Genomic DNA, 22,234 nt, shown 5'->3' with positions numbered 1-22,234 from the left:
TAGCCGATCCAACACCGGCTGCGCCATGCACAGTAATTCTGCGTAGAACACATTTCCGCGTAGGCGGCCTTCGGCCGCGCTTATTTAAGATAACCCTGGGCTACGCCATGCCAAGTCCGGGTGTGTGGTATAACCGTGGCTACCGCCACGGTGATTTCCTTCCGCATATTTCCTTATAACTCTTATGTTTATTGTTATGTTAGCCGATCCAACACCGGCTGCGACATGCACAGTAATTCTGCGTAGAACACCTTTCCGCGTAGGCGGCCTTCGGCCGCGCTTATTTAAAATAACCCTGGGCTACGCCATGCCAAGTCCGGGTGTGTGGTATAACCGTGGCTACCGCCACGGTGATGTCCTTCCGCATAGTAGTAAAAATATATATTTTCCTTTTTCTTTATTAACTGAAAGGTGGCACGTTAATATTTATATTTGTTTTTTCTTTGTTGATGTGGCAGCACAGCTTTGTAATGTCATCGATAAAATTATACATACATAAATGTGAATGTTGCTACAATAGGGCGATTTATTTAATAAAAACATTTAAATTAAGTAAAAACAATGCAAGAATTATATGTGAAATATACTAAAATGAAATTTAAGTGTATCGTTGCCAATTTATATAGATATTTATGAGCATAAAGATTTTGAAAGATGTGTAAATTGTGAGAGTGCTATAGAATTTTTTCTAAATTTGCAAACTTTAACATCAAATAACTCGTAAACTATAAGTCTGCGCACTTTAAGTTATATATATTTGTGGTCGGGAGCACTCCCTCTTTCATTTGATACCAAGTTTAACCCCGAACTCGGGGGTGCTAAACTAAATCGCTGCCATGGAGACCAAAACTATATCCGCACAAAACACTTATGTCCACAACTTTGAAATCTCCAACTTCAACTGCAAATATCTTCGGACAGAGATACATTTTTTCGTTTCTGCCTTCGGATTATTATTCTCGAGATTAATGCACGTCTTTTAACACCGCTCTCGATATTTTTTGACGCGTATTAGCAGTCAACCCCTCAACTAGACTTTTACCAATTATATTTTACCTTTCAATAACACACACACTTTAGCTTTGGGTAATAGTCTAGTTGAGGGGTCGACTGCTAATACGCGTCAAAAAATATCGAGAGCGGTGTTAAAAGACGTGCATTAATCTCGAGAATAATAATCCGAAGGCAGAAACGAAAAAATATATCGAGAGAGGTGTCAAACGACGCGTCTTGACATCAGTATTAATAATCCGAAGGCGGAAAATAAAAATTTTAACGCGTTCAAAAGATATTAACGAAAAACCGAAAAAAGACCCGCGGGTACCTCCGAAACCGGGGGTCGGATCCATAGTATTTTTGCGCAGAACACCTTTCTGCGTTGGCGGCCTTCGGCCGCGATTATAAAAAATAACCCTGGGCTACGCCATGCCAAGTCCGGGTGTGTGGTATAACCGTGGCTACCGCCACGGTGATGCACAATTTTTTTTGGGGGTACAAACACAACAACAACCACATGGAAATCGCCAACTTCAAATGCAAATATCTTCGGACAGAGATAAAATTTTTCTTTTCCGCCATCGGATTATTGTTCTCGAGATTAATACGCGTCGTTTGACACCTCTCTCGATATTTTTGGTAGCGTATTAGCAGTCGACCCCTCAACTAGACTATTACCTAGCTTTTTTTTTTTTTTTTTTGTTGTTTAAGTTACTTCATTGCGCGTATATAAAATACCGGATGAAGATCGAATTAAATTCGAATTATTTGGCCAGCTCAAAAGCTAAAACGCCAACGCCAATTCTTCAGATTACTTTGTTACTTATAGTTCCAATTTACATTGTTTGAGAAAACTAGTGATGGTATTGTACATTTTGTCACCATATTTCTTCTGTATATCAATTAATGTGGTGTGATTTTGTAATAATGGGTATTTACTTCTAATGTTTGCATATTTGTTACAGTGGAATAAAATGTGATTAGTATTTTCTATTGTGTTGCATGTTTCACAGCTATTGTCATCATATATGTTCATTTTGTTTAATGTATCTTTGCAAAATGTGTGATTCGATAATATTCTGTTGATTACTTTTATATCTCTTGATTCGAGTTTGGTATTTTTCTTTTGGAACCATGGTTTTTTTATTATTTCTGGGTAAATTTGTCCGTAATCTTTGCCTTTGTTTGTTATTTTTCCTTTATATTCTGTCTCCCATTCTTTCCTTATTTTGTTTTCAATTTCTTTTATGGCATCTTTGATGGTCCAGGGTATTCTAATTCTTTCTCCATTCTGGTTTGCATTTTTTGCAGCTTCATCTGCTTTCTCATTTTGATTAATGTTTTTGTGGGCAGGAATGTAATGTATTTCTATTTTATCTAAATTTGATGCGTTAATTATTTCAATGATTTCTTGTACAATGTGGTTGTTACTTTCTTCATTTTTTATAGCAAAAATGCTGCTTAGGCTGTCTGTAAGAATTGCTATTTTTTTAAAATTTTGTATTATGGCAAATTCCACCGCTTTTTGTATTGCTATTAATTCCGCTGTCATCGATGCCACTTTTTTATTGCTATAGAATGATTTAGTAGTGTTAGATTTTTCATGAATAAACGCAGCTCCCATTATATTGTCTTTGATTGATCCATCCGTAAATATTAGTTCAAATTGTTGTGATTCTAATAGATGTATTTTTTCCTTTAAGATTGTATTTATAATATTCTTGTTACATTCTTTATTTTTTGCCGTATTTTTGAAAAAATTGTCGTCTGTTACTATTTTCCTTAATGATTGTTTTTTAGTATTGATTGTTGCAATGTTGTAAAAAATTAGTTTATATTTTTGGTATATTTTGTAATAGCTGGTATTCTTACTTAATTTATCTGTGATTATTATCTTTTTCATTGGTAGGTTATATGCTATACATTTTATAATTTCTTTAGCTGTTGCCATTTCTATCCTGTAACTCGTTGGCATCTCCGCAGCCATGTGGTATATGACATGTGTTGGTGTAGATCTTATTAGCCCAAGGCAACGTCTTAGATTGGTATTACTACATATTGATAGTTTCTGTAAAGCCGATTTTGGGATCTTAGCGAAAGTGGAAGCCGCATAATCCATTTTAGCTCTCGCGAAAGCTTTATATAGGTGTAAAGCCTTCGGAGGTGCTATACCGAATTTACAGCCGCTCAAAATATTTAAAAATTGGCATGTTCTATTAGTTTTGTCAACTATTTTGTTGATATGCTGCATACAAGCATTATTAGTACTAATATATCTTCCTAAATATTTGATGTTTGTTACCTGTTCAATCGATGTGCCATTCATTTGTATATTTATTTGTGATTTTTTCTGATTGAAGTATATAGTTTTGGTTTTATTAAGATTTATTTTTAATTTAATTGTATCACATTCGTTAATAAATTCTTGTATTTTTATTTCTAGTAATTGTTGTGTGGTTTCTTTCTTTTTGTTAACGCATACTAAGAAGAAGTCATCTGCGAATTGGAATAGTTTACAGTTTTCATTAGTTATTTCATGAATGTGTGTTGTATAGAGATTAAACAGAGTTGGACTTAATCCACTTCCTTGAGCCAGTCCATTTGTTGTATCAATTTTTTGTTTACCTAATATCAGTGTACGTTGTTTTAAAAATGATGTTATCCATCTTATTACTTTGCTATTGATCTGGGTTTCGTTGAGTCTGTTTTCTAGCATTTCAATGTCTACCGAGTCGTATGCTTTCTCCACATCAATACAGGCCGCCATTACTTGGTATTTGTTTTCTTTGTAATATGTTACTGTATTTATAAGGTCATTTATACAGTGTGCTGTTGATCGATTCTTCCTAAATCCATATGATCTTTCCGGTAATAGTTTATGTTCTTCGATTTGATTGTCAATATGGATTTTTATTATGCCTTCCATTATTTTTGCCATCACTGACAGTAGACATATCGGTCTGTATTTGTAAATATCTGTTGCATTTCTTTCTTTAGGAATCGGTATGATTTTAATTTCTCTCCATGTTTGTGGTATCAACCCTTCATGCCAGATACTCTCTATTATATTGTATAACTTTTTCTTTTCTGTCTCTTGTAGTTCTAGTATCATACGATATGATATTTGATCAGGACCGTTAGCTGAATTAATCTTTCTGCTGTGTAGGAATTTGAGGAAATTCTCCAAATTCATTTCCTTTAATGGTATGTCCGTTCTGTTTGTTATGTTGTTGTCCATACCATTTCTGTCCGAATTTCTTGCAATAAATTGTAAGTATTTTTTTGAATCTTCATTATTCCAACAGTTGTTAATATTTTTTTCACATTTATACTTTTTGATGTTTTTTATCTTATTCCACATTGAATTAGTGTCAGTTTTTGAAATTTCATCTATGAGTTCATTAAAATTTTTCCTCTTTTGTTCTTTAATATGTTCCATCAATTTTTTCTTCGCCACAATCAATGCTTCATTGTTTTGTAATGTTTTATATTGATTTAATTTCTTTTGAGCTGCGTTTCTTATTCTGAACAATTTTTCGGTTTCTTGCGTCGCACCATTTTTTTGGTATATATTTGTTGTTATGGTTTTTTTTTACTGTATTGTTTTTTATGGTGTTTTTAATCGCATTATTAAATTCTTCTAAACTGTTTCCTATTGACATTGTATTTATATCTTTTAGGACTTTGTTCATAATAATTTTTTTGGATTTTTGTGGTTTTAAAAATTCTTCGAATAGATTTATTATTATTGGTTTATGATGACTATTTGTGAGTTGATGTGTTGTTTTCCAATTATTTCTAATATTTTGATTTAAAAATGTGACATCTATTGCTGATGATGTATTGTTTATTTCAAATGTATGTTCCCCAGTATTGAGTGTTTGAAATCCGTTGTCCATGACTAAGTTTTCCAGTATATTTCCTTTATTGTTTGTTGTTTCCGGGTCCCACATTGCCGCTCTGGCGTTGAGGTCACCTCCAATCAATGTTAAGTTGTTAAATTTTCTTGAAAAAATAAATATTTTTTCCATTTCAATTTTAAATTCTTGAGTTGAAACGCTAGGTGCAGAATATACGCTTATTATGTTTATATTTCTTTTAAGATTGATGGTTGTAACCCCGATGTTTTCAATTTTACTTGGTATCTTAAACAAAGTGAATTTAATATTTTTTTTAATGTAAATTCCAACTCCTCCATATCCATCTTGTCTATTTGTAAAAGCAAAGTTATAGTTATTTATATTTGAATCAAAATTGTTTGTTAGCCATGTTTCGGCTAAAATGGCTATATCTATTTTATTATTTAAAAGATAAATTTCCAGTATTTCTTTGTTCCCTTGTTTTTTCAAGCTTTGGATGTTAAATTGTAAGATCTTGATCTGATCAGCCATTAGGGTCATGGGTTATTAGTGTTGTGTCAAAAATATTGCTAATTTTATTAATTGCAATACGAATATTGCTCAGTAATTCCATAGTATTGTGGTTTAGTCTCTCATTTACATTTGATGCTAAATGTTTTGTTATTTCTACACTTAGTTTATTAAAGACTTCTTGTGTGTCTTTAATTTTATTTGTGTCTATAGTAATTTCCGTCGTTATTGGTTTTATGGCCGCCCTCCATTCATTCATTGTGTTGATTGCGTTTTGTTGTTCTCTCTGTCTGTTTTTGTTGATGTTTTTTACTACCTTCGCATATGGTACCATTTTGTGAATGTATTCTGTGGTATCGTTCCCAACACTTTGTTTGTTCGCCTCCTTCTTCTGTAGTTGTGGGAAATTTTGTTCAAAGTTGTCTAGTAGTTCAAATCTGTTACCCAAAATGTTAGTTACTTTTTTATGTGCATCTTTGTATGAAATATTGTCTAATGTCATTGTTCTTTTGATTATATATGCTTTTACTCGTGCAGGACAGTCTTTTGCAGTTGGCGGATGTTGAAAATTACAGTTAACACATGTTATTGTTTTGCACTGTTCTTCTGAAAGATGTACCTGATAACATTTTTTGCATCGTTCGACCCTTTCTTTGCAATTCTGCGCAAAATGGTTGTACCTGAAGCATTTGTAACATTGTGTTATGGTAATGAATGGTTTTACCATTATTTTTGTATGTGCATAAATTATTTCGCTCGGTAGTGTTTGTCCCTTGAAAAATATTTTTACACGTCTTGTTGGAATTCTTTTTTCTTTATCATCCTTATCTTTTATTTCTATTCTTTCAATTTTCATTATAGGTACTGTTGAAATAATGTCTTTTTGTAATTCCTCCATTGTCATTTCCGTTGGAATATCAAAAATGATACCCATTTTTGAAAGGCAGTGTTGTAGAATTTTAGGTTCGTACCCTTTGTTTTTTATTGTGTCATCATTACAAATTTTATTAGCTGTTTCTGCGTTTTTACAAATAGTTTTTACTCTACCAAAACCTACTTTGCTTACCTCATCCACTTCTTCGTAATTAAGAATTTTTAGAAGGTTGGCTACGGCTATTACATTAATTGAATTTCTTTCTTGTGCAGTTTGTTTTTTGTCAATGTATACCACAAATGGTCCTTTGTGATCTTTGTCATAGTATAGATATGAATTTGTTGTCCTATTTGCTGCAGGTTTATTAGTATTTATATCCTCGTTTTCATTCCTTTTAGTTGTATTTTTCTGAGTATTTGTTGCTTGAGTGTTATTTTTATCCACGATATTTTCTGATGTATTTTGTCTCGCTTGTTTATGAATATTTGTTTGTTGAGTAAACAATGAATTGTTTTCCTCATTTTTCAAATCCGGTGTAATGTTCTTATCGATTTTCGGTTTTTTATTTCTGTCTCTATATTGTTGTACCCAGGAGCCCCCAGGCTCCTCGGCGTCTACATCCATTTTGAGGTTATGTTCACTTAGTAGTTAGTGTATTCTTATTTTTGTTGTATTATCTTTTTATCACGTCAGATTAACTTATATTTAAGTCAAATTAATGTTTATATTGTTTAAATTCTATTATTCACTTCTCCGATTACTAATAATAACTTTTATAAAAAATTTGTTCACGACACGCGCCTTTACACTTTCAGGGTTGCCAGTCGAATAATGATTACCTAGCTTTGAGTTAAATTATTTTAAGCCATTCAGGAATGGAGATTTATAATATCCAACCAAAAAAAGTAAAAATTTTTGAAAAATGCTGAGAAAATGCACACAATTGTTTCAATCTTTTTACAGCTCTGGTATGTGGGTATGTATATTGCAAAAATATCGAAGCGTTAAATGTTTTCGATACTTTTGTTCGATAGTCATCATAAATAAATCACCCATTTTGCGCATTCACGACTTCAAAATTGCTACGTTCTGCGCAACTACGTCACAGTTGGTTACTTAAGCGAATGAAAGAGGGGAAAAACAAGAGCTAAGGAAAATGACGTAATAATTGCCCATAAAAAACAGCAGAATAATCTTTACATGCGCAATGCGCTACCTATAATTCCATCATGGATACTCATCACAAATCACATAGTAGATTGCGCATTCACGAGCTCAAAATTTCTTCGTTCTGCGCAACTACGTCACAGAACTTAAATTTAGATACAGCTTTTTTGACAGATTTCCCATTGAAGTCAACGTCAAAATGCTGCATCTAAATTTAAGAACCTACTTAATTATGACTATGAAGGTGCCCGAATGTTTTTAAGTAAGAAAGCATATTATACCACTTCAATTTTGACGGTTAGCAAAAACGTAATTGTTGTTCACTATAAACCGTTTGACATAAGCCTTTTCTATATCTTGATCTTTATTGTACTCTGCACCAAAGGGTGTTTCTTCGACATATTTTTTGTCTGGTATAACTAAGGCAGCAGTACAAATGTATTGAATCTGTAGTTGATTTTTTCGAAGCTAACAAAAGCAAATACTGAAGTGTTTTATTTTTTATTCTTTGGAGTGTTCATAAAGTGTATGCATTAAATTTGCATACTAATATACTGAAAAATTGAAAAAGTTACATCGGAAGAATATTCACTTTTGTTTGTTCTTCTCCCTCTTCCTCCTTCACTTTTATTACATAGAGAAGGTAAGGCCCCATTTATTGCATACTTTTTGTACGAGTATCCTATCTACTAAAACAAATGCCAACGGAAGAAATAAACTGTGGAAAATATTTCTTATTTACTATCATTATGGCGGCCACCGTGGTGTGATGGTAGCGTGCTCCGCCTATCACACCGTATGCCCTGGGTTCAACTCCCGGGCAAAGCAACATCAAAATTTTAGAAATAAGATTTTTCAATTAGAAGAAAATTTTTCTAAGCGGGGTCGCCCCTCGGCAGTGTTTGGCAAGCACTCCGGGTGTATTTCTGCCATGAAAAGCTCTCAGTGAAAACTCATCTGCTTTGCAGATGCCGTTCGGAGTCGGCATAAAACATGTAGGTCCCGTCCGGCCAATTTGTAGGGAAAATCAAGAGGAGCACGACGCAAATTGGAAGAGAAGCTCGGCCTTAGATCTCTTCGGAGGTTATCGCGCCTTACATTTATTTTTTTTTTATGAGTAGGCTTTTTCCAATGGTTACAGCTTATTTGTCAAACCCTCTTCCATTTCAGGCAATTTAAGAAAAACGAGGGGTAAAAACCTAAACATTCCTCTTTGATTCCGGAGCGTCCACCATTTTCAAGGCAGATATCGCTTTTGTTACCTGATTATGAAAATAGAAAAGGTGCTCAGAACGATCGATTTTTGCTTTTTTTAACTTTCTAATTATTTTGTTGTTTATAATTATACGAACTAGAAACTTTGTAGGACGAAAAACAAAAAACACTTGTCTCACTTCTGCTTTTCAGCCGTTTCCATTCATCAAATGACTTAAGGGGCAAACACAATCGACTTTTGCGTTGCCTTGGAGCTTACGTTAAGTCACCAGCTGATTTTGAACCCACACATCCAATTCCTATGTTCATAATCCACAAAAAACCCAACGCCATCGCCAAAGAAACAAAACAAGATTCCAAAACTTACATTTTCACTTGCACTGTCAGTTCATTTGTGCAATTTCTTGCAGCTTTCAAAAAAAACTTGAACTTTTATTTTTGTTTTATTTCATTCTAAAAATATTTCAATTTTCAAGACAAAAAAAAATATATTTTATTGTTTATAATGTCAAAAAATCTAAATTTGAGTTTTCGTTTTGCGTTCATTGTGGCAGGCAAACTTGCAACGTACGTTACATCAAAGTAACGCCACCGCCAAATCAACGCAAAAGTCGATTGTGGTTGGGCCTTTAGGCATATGGCAAAAATATAGCATGATGGAACAAAAGAAGGTGGCGCAATGCGCACGTAAACATTAGTTCAGTTGTTTTTTATGGACAATTATTACGTCATTTTCCTTTAGCTCTTGTTTTTTCTATGTCCCTTTCATTCGCTTAGGTAGGCAACTGTGACGTATATACGCAGGACGAAACAATTTTGAACTTGTCAATGCGCAATCTTGGTATATTATTTGTGAAGATATAGAAGCGTTAAATGTTTTCGATACTTTTGTTCGATACTCATGGTGAAATTATACAAGGTGGAAGCATGAAGCCCAATTATACAAGGTGGAAGCATGAAGCACGATTGTCTCACCTAAAGTTTATGTAGAATTTGACAACTGATTATGATTGCTTCTTAGACCGAGAGTGCATTTTGGAAGTATGAAAAAGAATATTGAAAACAGTAAAAATTGTGAGAGGCATTAAATAATTGTATGGTATTAAATGTAAAGATTTAAATATTTCGTGGTTAAACTAAACAGCGCGAGCAGTCGCCGAAATTTTACATCGGCCTAGACCGGAGATTAATGGAGCGAATTCGTTCAAATTTTGTATTTGGACTAAAACTGGGGTATCCAGCAACAGGGAATACAAATTTTGAAAAATGGGCGTGGCTCCACCCCTTGGTGACTTAGTATTTCGCCAAAATTTGGGAGCTGTAACTCCGGTAATAATTGAGGTATCGTCGAAAAGTTTTATGGAAATAATCCGCATGCAATGGCAGTAGCGTCTGACAAAAAAGATCAAATCGGTTCATAATCACTATCATCTTTTTAAAAAAATTGATAGGCACAAATATTTTTTTACTTGCTATGAGCCATAGTAAATAGTAGAGCGCACAATAAAGAGTTGAATTTACTTTCACTGCAATTTTTATGTAAAAGTGAATGTTTTGTTTCAAAATTTGTATTCCCCGTTGCTGGCTACAGCAGTTTTAGTCCAAATACAAAATTTGAACGAATTCGCTCCATTAATCTCTGGTCTAGGTCGATGTAAAATATCGGCGACTGCTCGCGCTTTCCGCGATCTAACTCAGAATTGGTTGAGCCCACAGAAAAATATTTAAGGTTGGACTTGTGGAGAACTTCATGATGTCCAACTTCGTCATGAGCATGAAATGCGAGTAAGCCATAGGAAGCGAGATATTTGCGAAAGACGAAATTTCGCGACTTTTGACCTCGAATATCTCAAGAAGCGGACATGCGATTTTTTGTGACTTTTAATGACAGCTTTACACGTCTATTGCAGCTCAGAAGAGACCCAAACATTAATAGGGTTTGTCCTGACATTGTCAATTTTTAAAAGGAACACTGATACACCTTGATGACAGTCATGAAACTGCCCCAATTGAAATGTTACCAAACTGCGCACTTTAAGCTAAGATGCTTAGTTTGATGACCGTCACCTAAAACGTCATTTTACCTAAGGTGAGTAGTTTTATTACTGTCATCAAACTCATCACTTTGTCCTCCGATTTTCACTTTGATGACTGTCATCAAACAACGCACTTTACATCAAAGGCGATTGGTGACGGTCATCAAAGTAACCAGAAGTAGTTGAAGTGCGCACTTCTCATGTTGAAATGTCATCAAACAACGCACCTTACAGACATATATATATATATATATATATATATATATATATATATATTTTATTGATGACATTACAAAACTGTGCTGCCACATATATATACGTATACACATATAAAATTTGCATAGAAATTTACAAACTTTAACACCAAATAACTTTTAAATTATAAGTTTGCGCACTTTAAAATATATATATTTGTGATCTGGAGAAGTCCCTCTTAATTATAAATCTTTCCGGAGATATTCCACTTAAAACTCTCAAAATTTAAAAAATTGTCCACCACCAAATGTTTTGCTGTCTCTGCTGAATGAGAAATGGCGGATTTTTTGCACGCAAAAATGACATATTTTGCTATCCCTATAAAAATAATAGGTGCGAGAGAGCACGATACATTGTGGGAAAGCTAAATTTGTCAACATGCTATTTCATTTGGAGAATTTTTCATTCCAAATCGTCACCCCTGTCAAAAATTCGTGTGGCTGTGTGCGTTTTTGGTCACACGACTTTTGCAGGGCTGTCTTCGATAGATAGTCGGACGAGCCGCTACTCGGCGAAGTAGAGATGACCGTTGTGTCGGTGGCTGCAGTTACAACAGCAGTTTCTAACTTTGGACCATCCGTACAGTGTGATGAATGCTTCACTGCCTTTTCCAATTGCTTGGCGCCAGCAATTTTTGCTGTTTGTAAAGCTTTAGCTGTAATGCAAATATATAGATGGGTTAAAGTGGTTTTCGTATGTTATTCAACAACTCACCCTATACCATCATCACAGCCTTCTCATCGATTTTGAATATGTGTACTGGTTCAGTATTCAGACCCAGTTCGTTTGGTGCAATAGTTGTGATTTGATGAATATGTATACTATCCGTTAGGCAGACAATTGGGTGCGTTCGATTCATTCATATACTGTGGGTATTTGAGCCGTAGACGCAATGGCAGATATTTTGATTCTTTTTGAAGTGTAACATTTGTAAACAGTTCGGTTTCGGCTCTGGGATGTTAGCACCCCATTTCTGGAATTTTATAACAAAACATATGCCAAATAATTGGTCACTAATTGGTCATAATTGGTCAGCAGGTTTCAGTAATTGGTCAGCATTAGAAAAAATTTTATGGAAATTTTAAAATTTTCATGGTCGGGTGTGGGATGTTAGCACCCCATTTCTGGAATTTTATAACAAAACATATGCCAAATAATTGGTCACTAATTGGTCATAATTGGTCAGCGGGTCCCACTAATTGGTCAGCCATAGACAATTTTTTATGGCCATTTAAAGTTTTCCAAGGGAAAAACAATTTTCCTGTTTAAACACCCTGTATACATAAATTTTCCAAAAAAAATTATGCCAATTAATTGGTCACTAATTGGTCATAATTGGTCACCAGGTTTCGTTAATTGGTCAGCCATAGGAACTTTTTAATTAATTTTTAAAGTTTTCTTTGTTATCGGATGTTACCCTGTTATCGGATGTTAGCACCCCATCGGTGGATTTTGAATTCGAAAAGCATGCCAAATAATTGGTCACTAATTGGTCATAATTGGTCAGTGGGTCCCACTAATTGGTCAGCCATAGACAATTTTTTATGGCCATTTAAAGTTTTCCAAGGAAAACCAATTTTCCTGTCTAGACACCCTGTATAAATAAATTTTCCAAAAAAAAATATGCCAATTAATTGGTCACTAATTGGTCATAATTGGTCAGCAGGTTTCGTTAATTGGTCAGCCATAGGAACTTTTTAATTAATTTTTAAAGTTTTCTTTGTTATCGGATGTTATCGTGTTATCGGATGTTAGCACCCCATCGGTGGATTTTCAAATCGAAACGTATGCCAAATAATTGGTCACTAATTGGTCATAATTGGTCAGCGGGTCCCACTAATTGGTCAGCCATAGAAAATTTTTTATGGCCATTTAAAGTTTTCCAAAGGAAAAACAATTTTCCTGTTTAAACACCCTGTATACATAAATTTTCCAAAAAAAATTATGCCAATTAATTGGTCACTAATTGGTCATAATTGGTCAGTGGGTCCCACTAATTGGTCAGCCATAGACAATTTTTTATGACCATTTAAAGTTTTCCAAGGAAAATCAATTTTGCTGTCTAGACACCCTGTATACATAAATTTTCCAAAAAAAATTATGCCAATTAATTGGTCACTAATTGGTCATAATTGGTCAGCAGGTTTCGTTAATTGGTCAGCCATAGGAACTTTTTAATTAATTTTTAAAGTTTTCTTTGTTATCGGATGTTACCCTGTTATCGGATGTTAGCACCCCATCGGTGGATTTTCGATTCGAAAGGTATGCCAAATAATTGGTCACTAATTGGTCATAATTGGTCAGCGGGTCCCACTAATTGGTCAGCCATAGAAAATTTTTTATGGCCATTTAAAATTTTCCAAGGGAAAAACAATTTTCCTGTTTAAACACCCTGTATACATAAATTTTCCAAAAAAATTATGCCAATTAATTGGTCACTAATTGGTCATAATTGGTCAGTGGGTCGGCTCTGGGATGTTAGCACCCCATTTCTGGAATTTTATAACAAAACATATGCCAAATAATTGGTCACTAATTGGTCATAATTGGTCAGCAGGTTTCAGTAATTGGTCAGCATTAGAAAAAATTGTATGGAAATTTTAAAATTTTCATGGTCGGGTGTGGGATGTTAGCACCCCATTTCTGGAATTTTATAACAAAACATATGCCAAATAATTGGTCACTAATTGGTCATAATTGGTCAGCGGGTCCCACTAATTGGTCAGCCATAGACAATTTTTTATGGCCATTTAAAGTTTTCCAAGGGAAAAACAATTTTCCTGTTTAAACACCCTGTATACATAAATTTTCCAAAAAAAATTATGCCAATTAATTGGTCACTAATTGGTCATAATTGGTCACCAGGTTTCGTTAATTGGTCAGCCATAGGAACTTTTTAATTAATTTTTAAAGTTTTCTTTGTTATCGGATGTTACCCTGTTATCGGATGTTAGCACCCCATCGGTGGATTTTGAATTCGAAAAGCATGCCAAATAATTGGTCACTAATTGGTCATAATTGGTCAGTGGGTCCCACTAATTGGTCAGCCATAGACAATTTTTTATGGCCATTTAAAGTTTTCCAAGGAAAACCAATTTTCCTGTCTAGACACCCTGTATAAATAAATTTTCCAAAAAAAAATATGCCAATTAATTGGTCACTAATTGGTCATAATTGGTCAGCAGGTTTCGTTAATTGGTCAGCCATAGGAACTTTTTAATTAATTTTTAAAGTTTTCTTTGTTATCGGATGTTACCCTGTTATCGGATGTTAGCACCCCATCGGTGGATTTTGAATTCGAAAAGCATGCCAAATAATTGGTCACTAATTGGTCATAATTGGTCAGTGGGTCCCACTAATTGGTCAGCCATAGACAATTTTTTATGGCCATTTAAAGTTTTCCAAGGAAAACCAATTTTCCTGTCTAGACACCCTGTATAAATAAATTTTCCAAAAAAAAATATGCCAATTAATTGGTCACTAATTGGTCATAATTGGTCAGCAGGTTTCGTTAATTGGTCAGCCATAGGAACTTTTTAATTAATTTTTAAAGTTTTCTTTGTTATCGGATGTTACCCTGTTATCGGATGTTAGCACCCCATCGGTGGATTTTCGATTCGAAATGTATGCCAAATAATTGGTCACTAATTGGTCATAATTGGTCAGCGGGTCCCACTAATTGGTCAGCCATAGAACATTTTTTATGGCCATTTAAAATTTTCCAAGGGAAAACAATTTTCCTGTTTAAACACCCTGTATACATAAATTTTCCAAAAAAAATTATGCCAATTAATTGGTCACTAATTGGTCATAATTGATCAGTAGGTCCCACTAATTGGTCAGCCATAGACAATTTTTTATGACCATTTAAAGTTTTCCAAGGGAAAAACAATTTTCCTGTTTAAACACCCTGTATACATAAATTTTCCAAAAAAAATTATGCCAATTAATTGGTCACTAATTGGTCAGTGGGTCCCACTAATTGGTCAGCCATAGACAATTTTTTATGACCATTTAAAGTTTTCCAAGGAAAATCAATTTTGCTGTCTAGACACCCTGTATACATAAATTTTCCAAAAAAAAATTATGCCAATTAATTGGTCACTAATTGGTCATAATTGGTCAGCAGGTTTCGTTAATTGGTCAGCCATAGGAACTTTTTAATTAATTTTTAAAGTTTTCTTTGTTATCGGATGTTACCCTGTTATCGGATGTTAGCACCCCATCGGTGGATTTTGAATTCGAAAAGCATGCCAAATAATTGGTCACTAATTGGTCATAATTGGTCAGTGGGTCCCACTAATTGGTCAGCCATAGACAATTTTTTATGGCCATTTAAAGTTTTCCAAGGAAAACCAATTTTCCTGTCTAGACACCCTGTATAAATAAATTTTCCAAAAAAAAATATGCCAATTAATTGGTCACTAATTGGTCATAATTGGTCAGTGGGTCCTACTAATTGGTCAGCCATAGACAATTTTTTATGGTCATTTAAAATTTTCCAAGGAAAACCAATTTTCCTCTCTAGACACCCTGTACACATGGAATTTCCAAAAAAAAATTATGCCAGTTAAATGTTCACTTATTCTTTATAATTTCTCAGTAGTAGGTCAATTATTTATCCCCTAACCATAAAGAAAATGCGGTTAGCGTTTTTAACAATTTTTCACGGTTGCACTAAAAACTTGGTTATTCCATAATGCTTTCTTAATAATTATTTTTATCTTACGTGGCATCACAGTCGAAAAATGCGCGCAGAAGGCGTAAAGCTTAAATACAACATTGCTTATAATAGTAGAAAAGAAGCAATAGCAGAGATAATAAGATTTGCGCCTAAATGGATTCGTTCGCGGGTTCGAATCCGTCTATTTTATTATTATTATTTTTTTTTTTCATTTAATTCTTTTAACATGTTTTTTTAATTAATAGTTTTATTATTTAAGTATTATTTTTATTTAAAATATATTATTTTCCTTCCAAATTAAATATAACAATCATATGTTATAGACGTATACAACACAAACCTGCTTACAGCACCAAATTAAATACCTTTAGCTTAATCTCAAAATTAAACAATCATATGTAGACATAAAGCAAGTACAAGTATTGTTAAAAGTGTTACAAAATCACTTAAAAATAAAAAAAAGCAGCTAAACAGAGAATACAATATGAAATGTTGTTTAATTTGCTTAGAGAATTAATTTTCACAAATTGATCATCCATAGAAGATTTTTTATTAAGGTTTAAACTTGATGTTGTTGTTGTTGTTGCAGCGATTAGGTTACTCCCCGAAGGCTTTGGGGAGTGTTATCGATGTGATGGTCCTTTGTCGGATACAGATCCGATACGCTCCGGTAACACAGCACCATTAAGGTGCTGGCCCGACCATCTCGGGAACGATTTATATGGCCATATTGAACCTTCAGGCCATCCCTCCCTCCCCACCCCCAAGTTCCATGAGGAGCTTGGGGTCGCCAGAGCCTCGTCTGTTAGCGAAACGGGATTCGCCGCTCGAAGGTGAGGTTGACAATTGGGTTGGAGAAGCTATATATTGCGCTACACAACCCCTTGAATCCCGTTTAAACTTGATCGAGGTACCAAGTTACTTGTCCAGACATTCTGTATAGTTACATGTTTGAAAAAATATATATGCCAAATAGTAAGTCACCATTGGTTATGACTTTTCAGTATGTTTTATTAATTAGAAACTCTTCCATACATTTTTTATATTTTTCGTTTTCGGCTACATTTATACGAAAATATAAAACCCGTTTTGAATATGACAAATTAGTATAACAATTCATTATTTACAGACCAATAAAACCAACATAACATTATATTTTATATTGGTAAAAGTTTGGTGAGACATGGAGTAACTTTAATTAAGTTTTAATAGCTGTCAGCTTTAACCCATACGTTTTTGCGGAGTATTTTCTTACTGGGAATTTGAGCTTATACGAATGTTGGCATGTAACTAGATGCAACCCAGTGTTGCCGTTCTCAAATTACCCAAAAAAACAATTTTCAATTCTCCAAAATATCAAAATTTCGTCAAATAAATTGTTTTGTTGCTTAGTGATAGGCAAAATAAGTTAACTTCGAACTTGTGACGACTGTAAATTACTTTGAAGCTGTAAAATAAATTGAAGCTAATTTCATTTTGACTATAGCAAGCTATGTTAGCCATTGTATCGTAAGCGCGAAATTATGGATTTCTATTTTTTTAAGTGAATACCTCGCAAGTGATAGTGTAAAATTTCGGGAAATAATAAGAAGTTTATTTTATTTTTTGGTTTGTTTGTGATTTCATGTCATCACAATTATATCGTATTTATGAATTTCAAAATGTTCCTACTCATAAAATTTTGGACACATGTCTTTACTTTCCATGAACATTGGGTGGGTATCATACTAAATATAATTGAACAATATTTCACACCCATTTTCTGCTCTTTGTTTATTTTCTGAGATTGTAAGACAAAGGAAGACTTTCCGGTTACCCATATTTTGTATTTCGACATGTATTATTTTTGTTTACTTTGAACATTTTTGTATAAGCCATAAAAGCGACTAAGGCTTATAGCATATAAGAACATTGTAAAATAAGAAATATAGGTTTCATAATTTGGTAATAGTCTAGTTGAGGGGACGACTGCTAAGACGCGTCCCAAAATATCGAGAGAGGTGTTAAAAGACGCGTATTGACCTCGACAATAACAATCCGAAGTGGGAAAATAAAAATTTTAACTCGTTCTAAAGATATTAACGAAAAACCGAAAAATGACCCGCGGGTTCCTCCGAAACCGGGGGTGGTATCCATAGTATTTTTGTCCAGAACACGTTTCTGCGTATAAAAAATTACCCTCGGTGGTCCAACACCGGTTTAGAGACCAAAACTATATCCGCGCAAAACGCTTATGTTCATAATTTTTTTGTGGGTACGACAACATTACAACAACCACTTGATAATCGCCAACTTCAACTGCAAATATCTCCGGACAGATATACAATTTTTCTTTTTCGCCTTCGAATTATTGTTGTCGAGGTCAATACGGGCCTTTTGACACCTCTATCGATATTTTTGTAGCGTATTAGCAGTCGACTCAACTAGACTTTTACCCATAATTTAACGCAATCACGCCAATACTGGCCATGACTTCATGGGGTCGGAATAAAAAAAATTATTTTCAGCCGTGAGCTTTAATAAATGCTGCAAACTACTGCAACTGTAGCCAACGAAACACGACGCAACCGAAATAGTGAAGTAAAAAATTTATTTAAGACCTTTCATGGAACTCCTTGCCTTCATAGGTAATAAAGAAGAGCGTACTCGAAAATTACCCACGCGCTTTCGAAACTCCCCAAATTTAGCGAATTACCCAGAAAACGGCAACGCTGGCAACAATATAAAATCTAACTGTTTGCAATTAAACCAATATAACCCAGTCAGCATTAATACATTAATATGATTAGAAAGTACAAAGTTTTATGAAAAACCTGATTCCCTTTATTATGTATATTTATACATATTTTATATATTAAAATGTTAACAAATGTTGATTAGGTTATAACTATTTATTCATATTCATCTCTCTTAATTCTGTCATCGCTTAAAGAAAGGGTTGATTTTTATGTAAATGGTTATTTAACTATATCAACCCCGATTACAGAGAATAAACTAATAAACTGAGTAATAATAGACTTGTTTTTTACACGGATATACGTCTATGTTTGCGGTTAAAAAAACGCTCATCCTCACTCAGGTAATGGTTAGGGGACCCATCTAGCGGCCACTAGCTACAGAACATGTTGTACCGAAAAGCGGAGACACACACCTCTGTTGGCAATAGTGTATAACCTATAGCTGAATCGGTTGCGGTGAACAGTGGACACACACCATTTGTAGAGTTAATACATAGAGGTGAAACATAGACACATATTTCAATTACAACTGAGTATAATGCGTATTGAAATTTAGGAGTACTAATTTTCTGCGCAGCAATTTCAGAAGAATAGATAAAGTTTAACGCTTAGCAGTCCATATAAGATTTAAGCGTATATGTATATAGATGTAAAAAAAATGCAGCTAATAACTAGGGTTAGCAATGAGTTAACTTTGTTTTGGCGAGAAAACTTCCATGCTAAAATCCATTTTTTAATTACTGGGATGGAATGGAACAATATTGCGAATGTCCATTATTAAATAAAGTTTTCATAGAAAGGACCTTTTTCTTCTTTAACATGGTTTATCTATTCTGGGTGATTGGTACCTAATTTTATAAACGATATAAAAAATCACTGCCCCGTTTCCTTGACTCGTTTATCTCTAATCTGAAATGCAGCTACATACATATTTTATAGTAAGTGTATTCGCAATTTGTTGCTAAACGAAAACTAACATCATAACCAAACAAAGAAAATTGATCTTCGTCTATTAACTGAATTCACTAAGTACCATCATATTATGATGTTCTTTGTTATACTTATTTGCGTAAAGTGGGCGTATTGTTTAGTTCTTTATGACATATTTAAACTTTCATTTAGCGTGCATTCGGCGAAAATATGGGCGTACAGGGGCTAAACTAGTATGGGTATTTCCATAACATGCAAATTGTTGGTGAAGGGACTTACGTACTTAGGTCCAGATTCAGTTCAAAATATGTATATGTTTCTCGTAAAAGAACAAATAAGATATTTATTATAGATACAAGATTCTAGCTTTACGACAAAAAGGTTTCACATATACATAGCTTGGTAAATGAAATATAAACACAAAATATAATAAGGAATATGTTTAAAATCGGTTATTATTAGTAATTATTTTCCTTATAGATGTATAGATATGTACGATTACTAACGTTGTTGCTACAGTAGTGATACTAGGTAATAACATAGCAAAAACATAACCTACTCATTTGAGGCAAAGAAAACTTGTAAATGTCCTTACCGCACTAATTAACAATTTTCCCAATACAAAAGTACGGTTTTATTATTTTAATTTTAAAATAACCAAAATATTCAAAACTTCTCTACCACGTAGTGCTGTTATATTTTCATCTTATAGATCAGATTTATTTCAGGCACAAATTCAATTTCAGCTAGTGTGCAATCATAACAAAATTTAAACAACAGGTCTATTCATCAAGCGTGATTTATATTAGTTTGCCTGATTAAAGAATTGAATAGTGCACAAGATGGGATGTCCTTATTATACGGTTTCACAATGTGCGGCATGCCCAGCCGTAGGAGTATTATTCGTAAGCTACCCACGTACACAGGTAGTTACATTAGTCTCTTAGTTTTTCTGCTACAAGCACAATAACGGAATTTAGACAATCGATCGCGCGACACAAGGATAAAACATTATATTTGTAGTAATTTGCGTAAGTTTGATGCTAATTATAGCGTTCATTATTATGTGCGAAAAAATAGCCTTTTTGTGACATTGAGGATTGTCAATCTTGCGAAATAATTGTATGTATCCATGTATATGTTTGGGTATAATCTTCGTCGAAAGAATTGAATAGAAAAGGATCTACATTGGATGTATGTTTTTGGCTAACATTTAATGAGCTCTCACTAGTAGTGCTAAAGTTTTATTATTTTGAAAAATAAAAGATTTTCATGTTTGGAAAATTGCTATGGGACCAAACAAAATTGGAATCTGTACAATAAAAGCCAACTAGAAATTGGAATTACTTTGCGTGAATTTTCGCTTTTGCACTATGGTTTTGTTGTACATACATATGTAATAATTTCAAAATGTTTATAAAGATTCCGAAAAAAAATTAAAAAGCTCTGTTTAGAAATAGATTTTACTTAGCGAGTAATTTCTCTCTCATTAATTAAATTATATGTAATGAATTTATTTGATACATACTCAATCTTGTTGTATCTACAAACTTTGCTTCCTACAAATATTACTAAGTCATGAACGCCACTATAAAGGTACAAATAAACTTAGCGTTTTTAAATCTCGTAATTTACCAAATTAAATACTTTAGTGTTGTATTACAAATACTCACACAGAACACATTAATTCAAGAAGGAACTTTCAAATGTGGTTAGTTCTAGGTAGTCGATGATAACAAATCTTTACCAAGTGCCATGTGCACTAAGATGTAATAAGTTGACGGTAAATATTAAAAAATGCTCAATATTCTGAAATAACCCTTTTCCTAGGTAGCAAATATTCGTTATTTTTTTTAAACAAAGAAAAGGATTTTTGTATAAATAGTACAGAAACTGAAGTACTTTCAGTCAGTCTTTTCTGAACTTGTTGAATGATTAACGCGTAGTCAAGCTGTTTTTTTACGATACAGAATATTAAGATATACATTTCAAATATTCGCTAAAGTGTTCGCGGAAAAAGTCATTGCTATTTGATTGCGAAGCTTGTGTTGTGAGATAACGAGTTGTTTAATGGATTGCTACTCCAAGAAAAAGCCTGGCCGAGCTTCCAGAGTGCCGCTAGATGACTGCCTGGCTGTACTTAGAGAGTTTTTGGATCATCTACCTGAAGATAGAACACTGCTTCCGGGACCATCGCATCCTATTTGGTCGAAAATAAGCGAGAGGTTCAACGGAAAATGGAAAGAGCGAGACGTATACAGAGAATGCCGTGAAAATCGGCGTGATATATGGACAAAGTTGTATCCTACAACCGACTCAAACCCTATGGTGGAGAATACTTTCAATTCAACGCAGTCTTTTGGGAACGAAATTGATACTACATTTGACGACAATTACAGTGAGGAAGATTGGGAGGCCCCCGATCTGGATGAGTTCGAAATTAAAGTATCTGAGAACTTCTACAAAAAACTTCGTGAGGATAATAGTGTTAACTATGATGACCGAAATTACCCCGTTTTGCAGAGATATGCTTGGACTGATTACATAACGGAAGAATTCCTGAAAGTAAGCGAGTCCAAATGCGCCTTTGTATTTAAAAATGCCAAGATCTACGAGAGGGAGGGCGCAGCTCATCACGTAACGATCCGAGGGAAGTGCAAAAGCCAAGCTTGCAACAATCCATTTTATGGATTTATTGACTCCGTTCCAGAGACGTTTCCTGTAGTGTTACGTGTCAGATGTAGAGACACGGTTTTTGATCTACAACATGAGAATGTCCGTAGACCTACACGAAAACTGAAGCGTGCTCGGATTGGTGAAGAAGCTGCCGCTGTTGGAGCTAAAAATTGGCTCAAAAGCCAAGTTTGTGGACTACAAACCCAACGCATACCTCCTACTATTCCGACAGCAGCAGTCGTTCAAAAGTGTGTCAATGAATATCGCGATGGCAAGTTGGGAATTGGGAAGGA

At 34.1% G+C, this 22,234-nt stretch overlaps 1 protein-coding gene and 1 long non-coding RNA gene across 4 annotated transcripts in view; one reads left to right on the top strand and one right to left on the bottom strand.

Moving 5' to 3' along the window:
* Positions 1-22,234, top strand: part of LOC137250120 (uncharacterized) — a 122,834-nt gene that overhangs the window by 24,460 nt on the left and 76,140 nt on the right. The window lies entirely within an intron of this gene.
* On the bottom strand, positions 55-3,187 carry LOC137250114 (uncharacterized). Its single transcript, XM_067782410.1, has 2 exons — positions 1,712-3,187; positions 55-1,035 (listed from the first exon to the last, which is right to left on the bottom strand). The coding sequence occupies exon 1, from the start codon at positions 3,113-3,115 to the stop codon at positions 1,820-1,822; it is 1,296 nt and encodes a 431-aa protein (XP_067638511.1). The 5' UTR covers positions 3,116-3,187; the 3' UTR covers positions 55-1,035; positions 1,712-1,819.

The sequence above is a fragment of the Eurosta solidaginis genome, chromosome 4 (assembly GCF_040869045.1).
Source record: "Eurosta solidaginis isolate ZX-2024a chromosome 4, ASM4086904v1, whole genome shotgun sequence".
NCBI lineage: Eukaryota > Metazoa > Arthropoda > Insecta > Diptera > Tephritidae > Eurosta > Eurosta solidaginis.
The sequence above is the reverse complement of the archived record's forward strand: the minus strand, read 5'-3'. Positions and strand labels throughout refer to the sequence as shown.

Excerpts from the sequence above, each read along its gene's own strand:
- LOC137250114 (XM_067782410.1), bottom strand. The coding sequence starts at position 3,115 with ATGGATTATGCGGCTTCCACTTTCGCTAAGATCCCAAAATCGGCTTTA.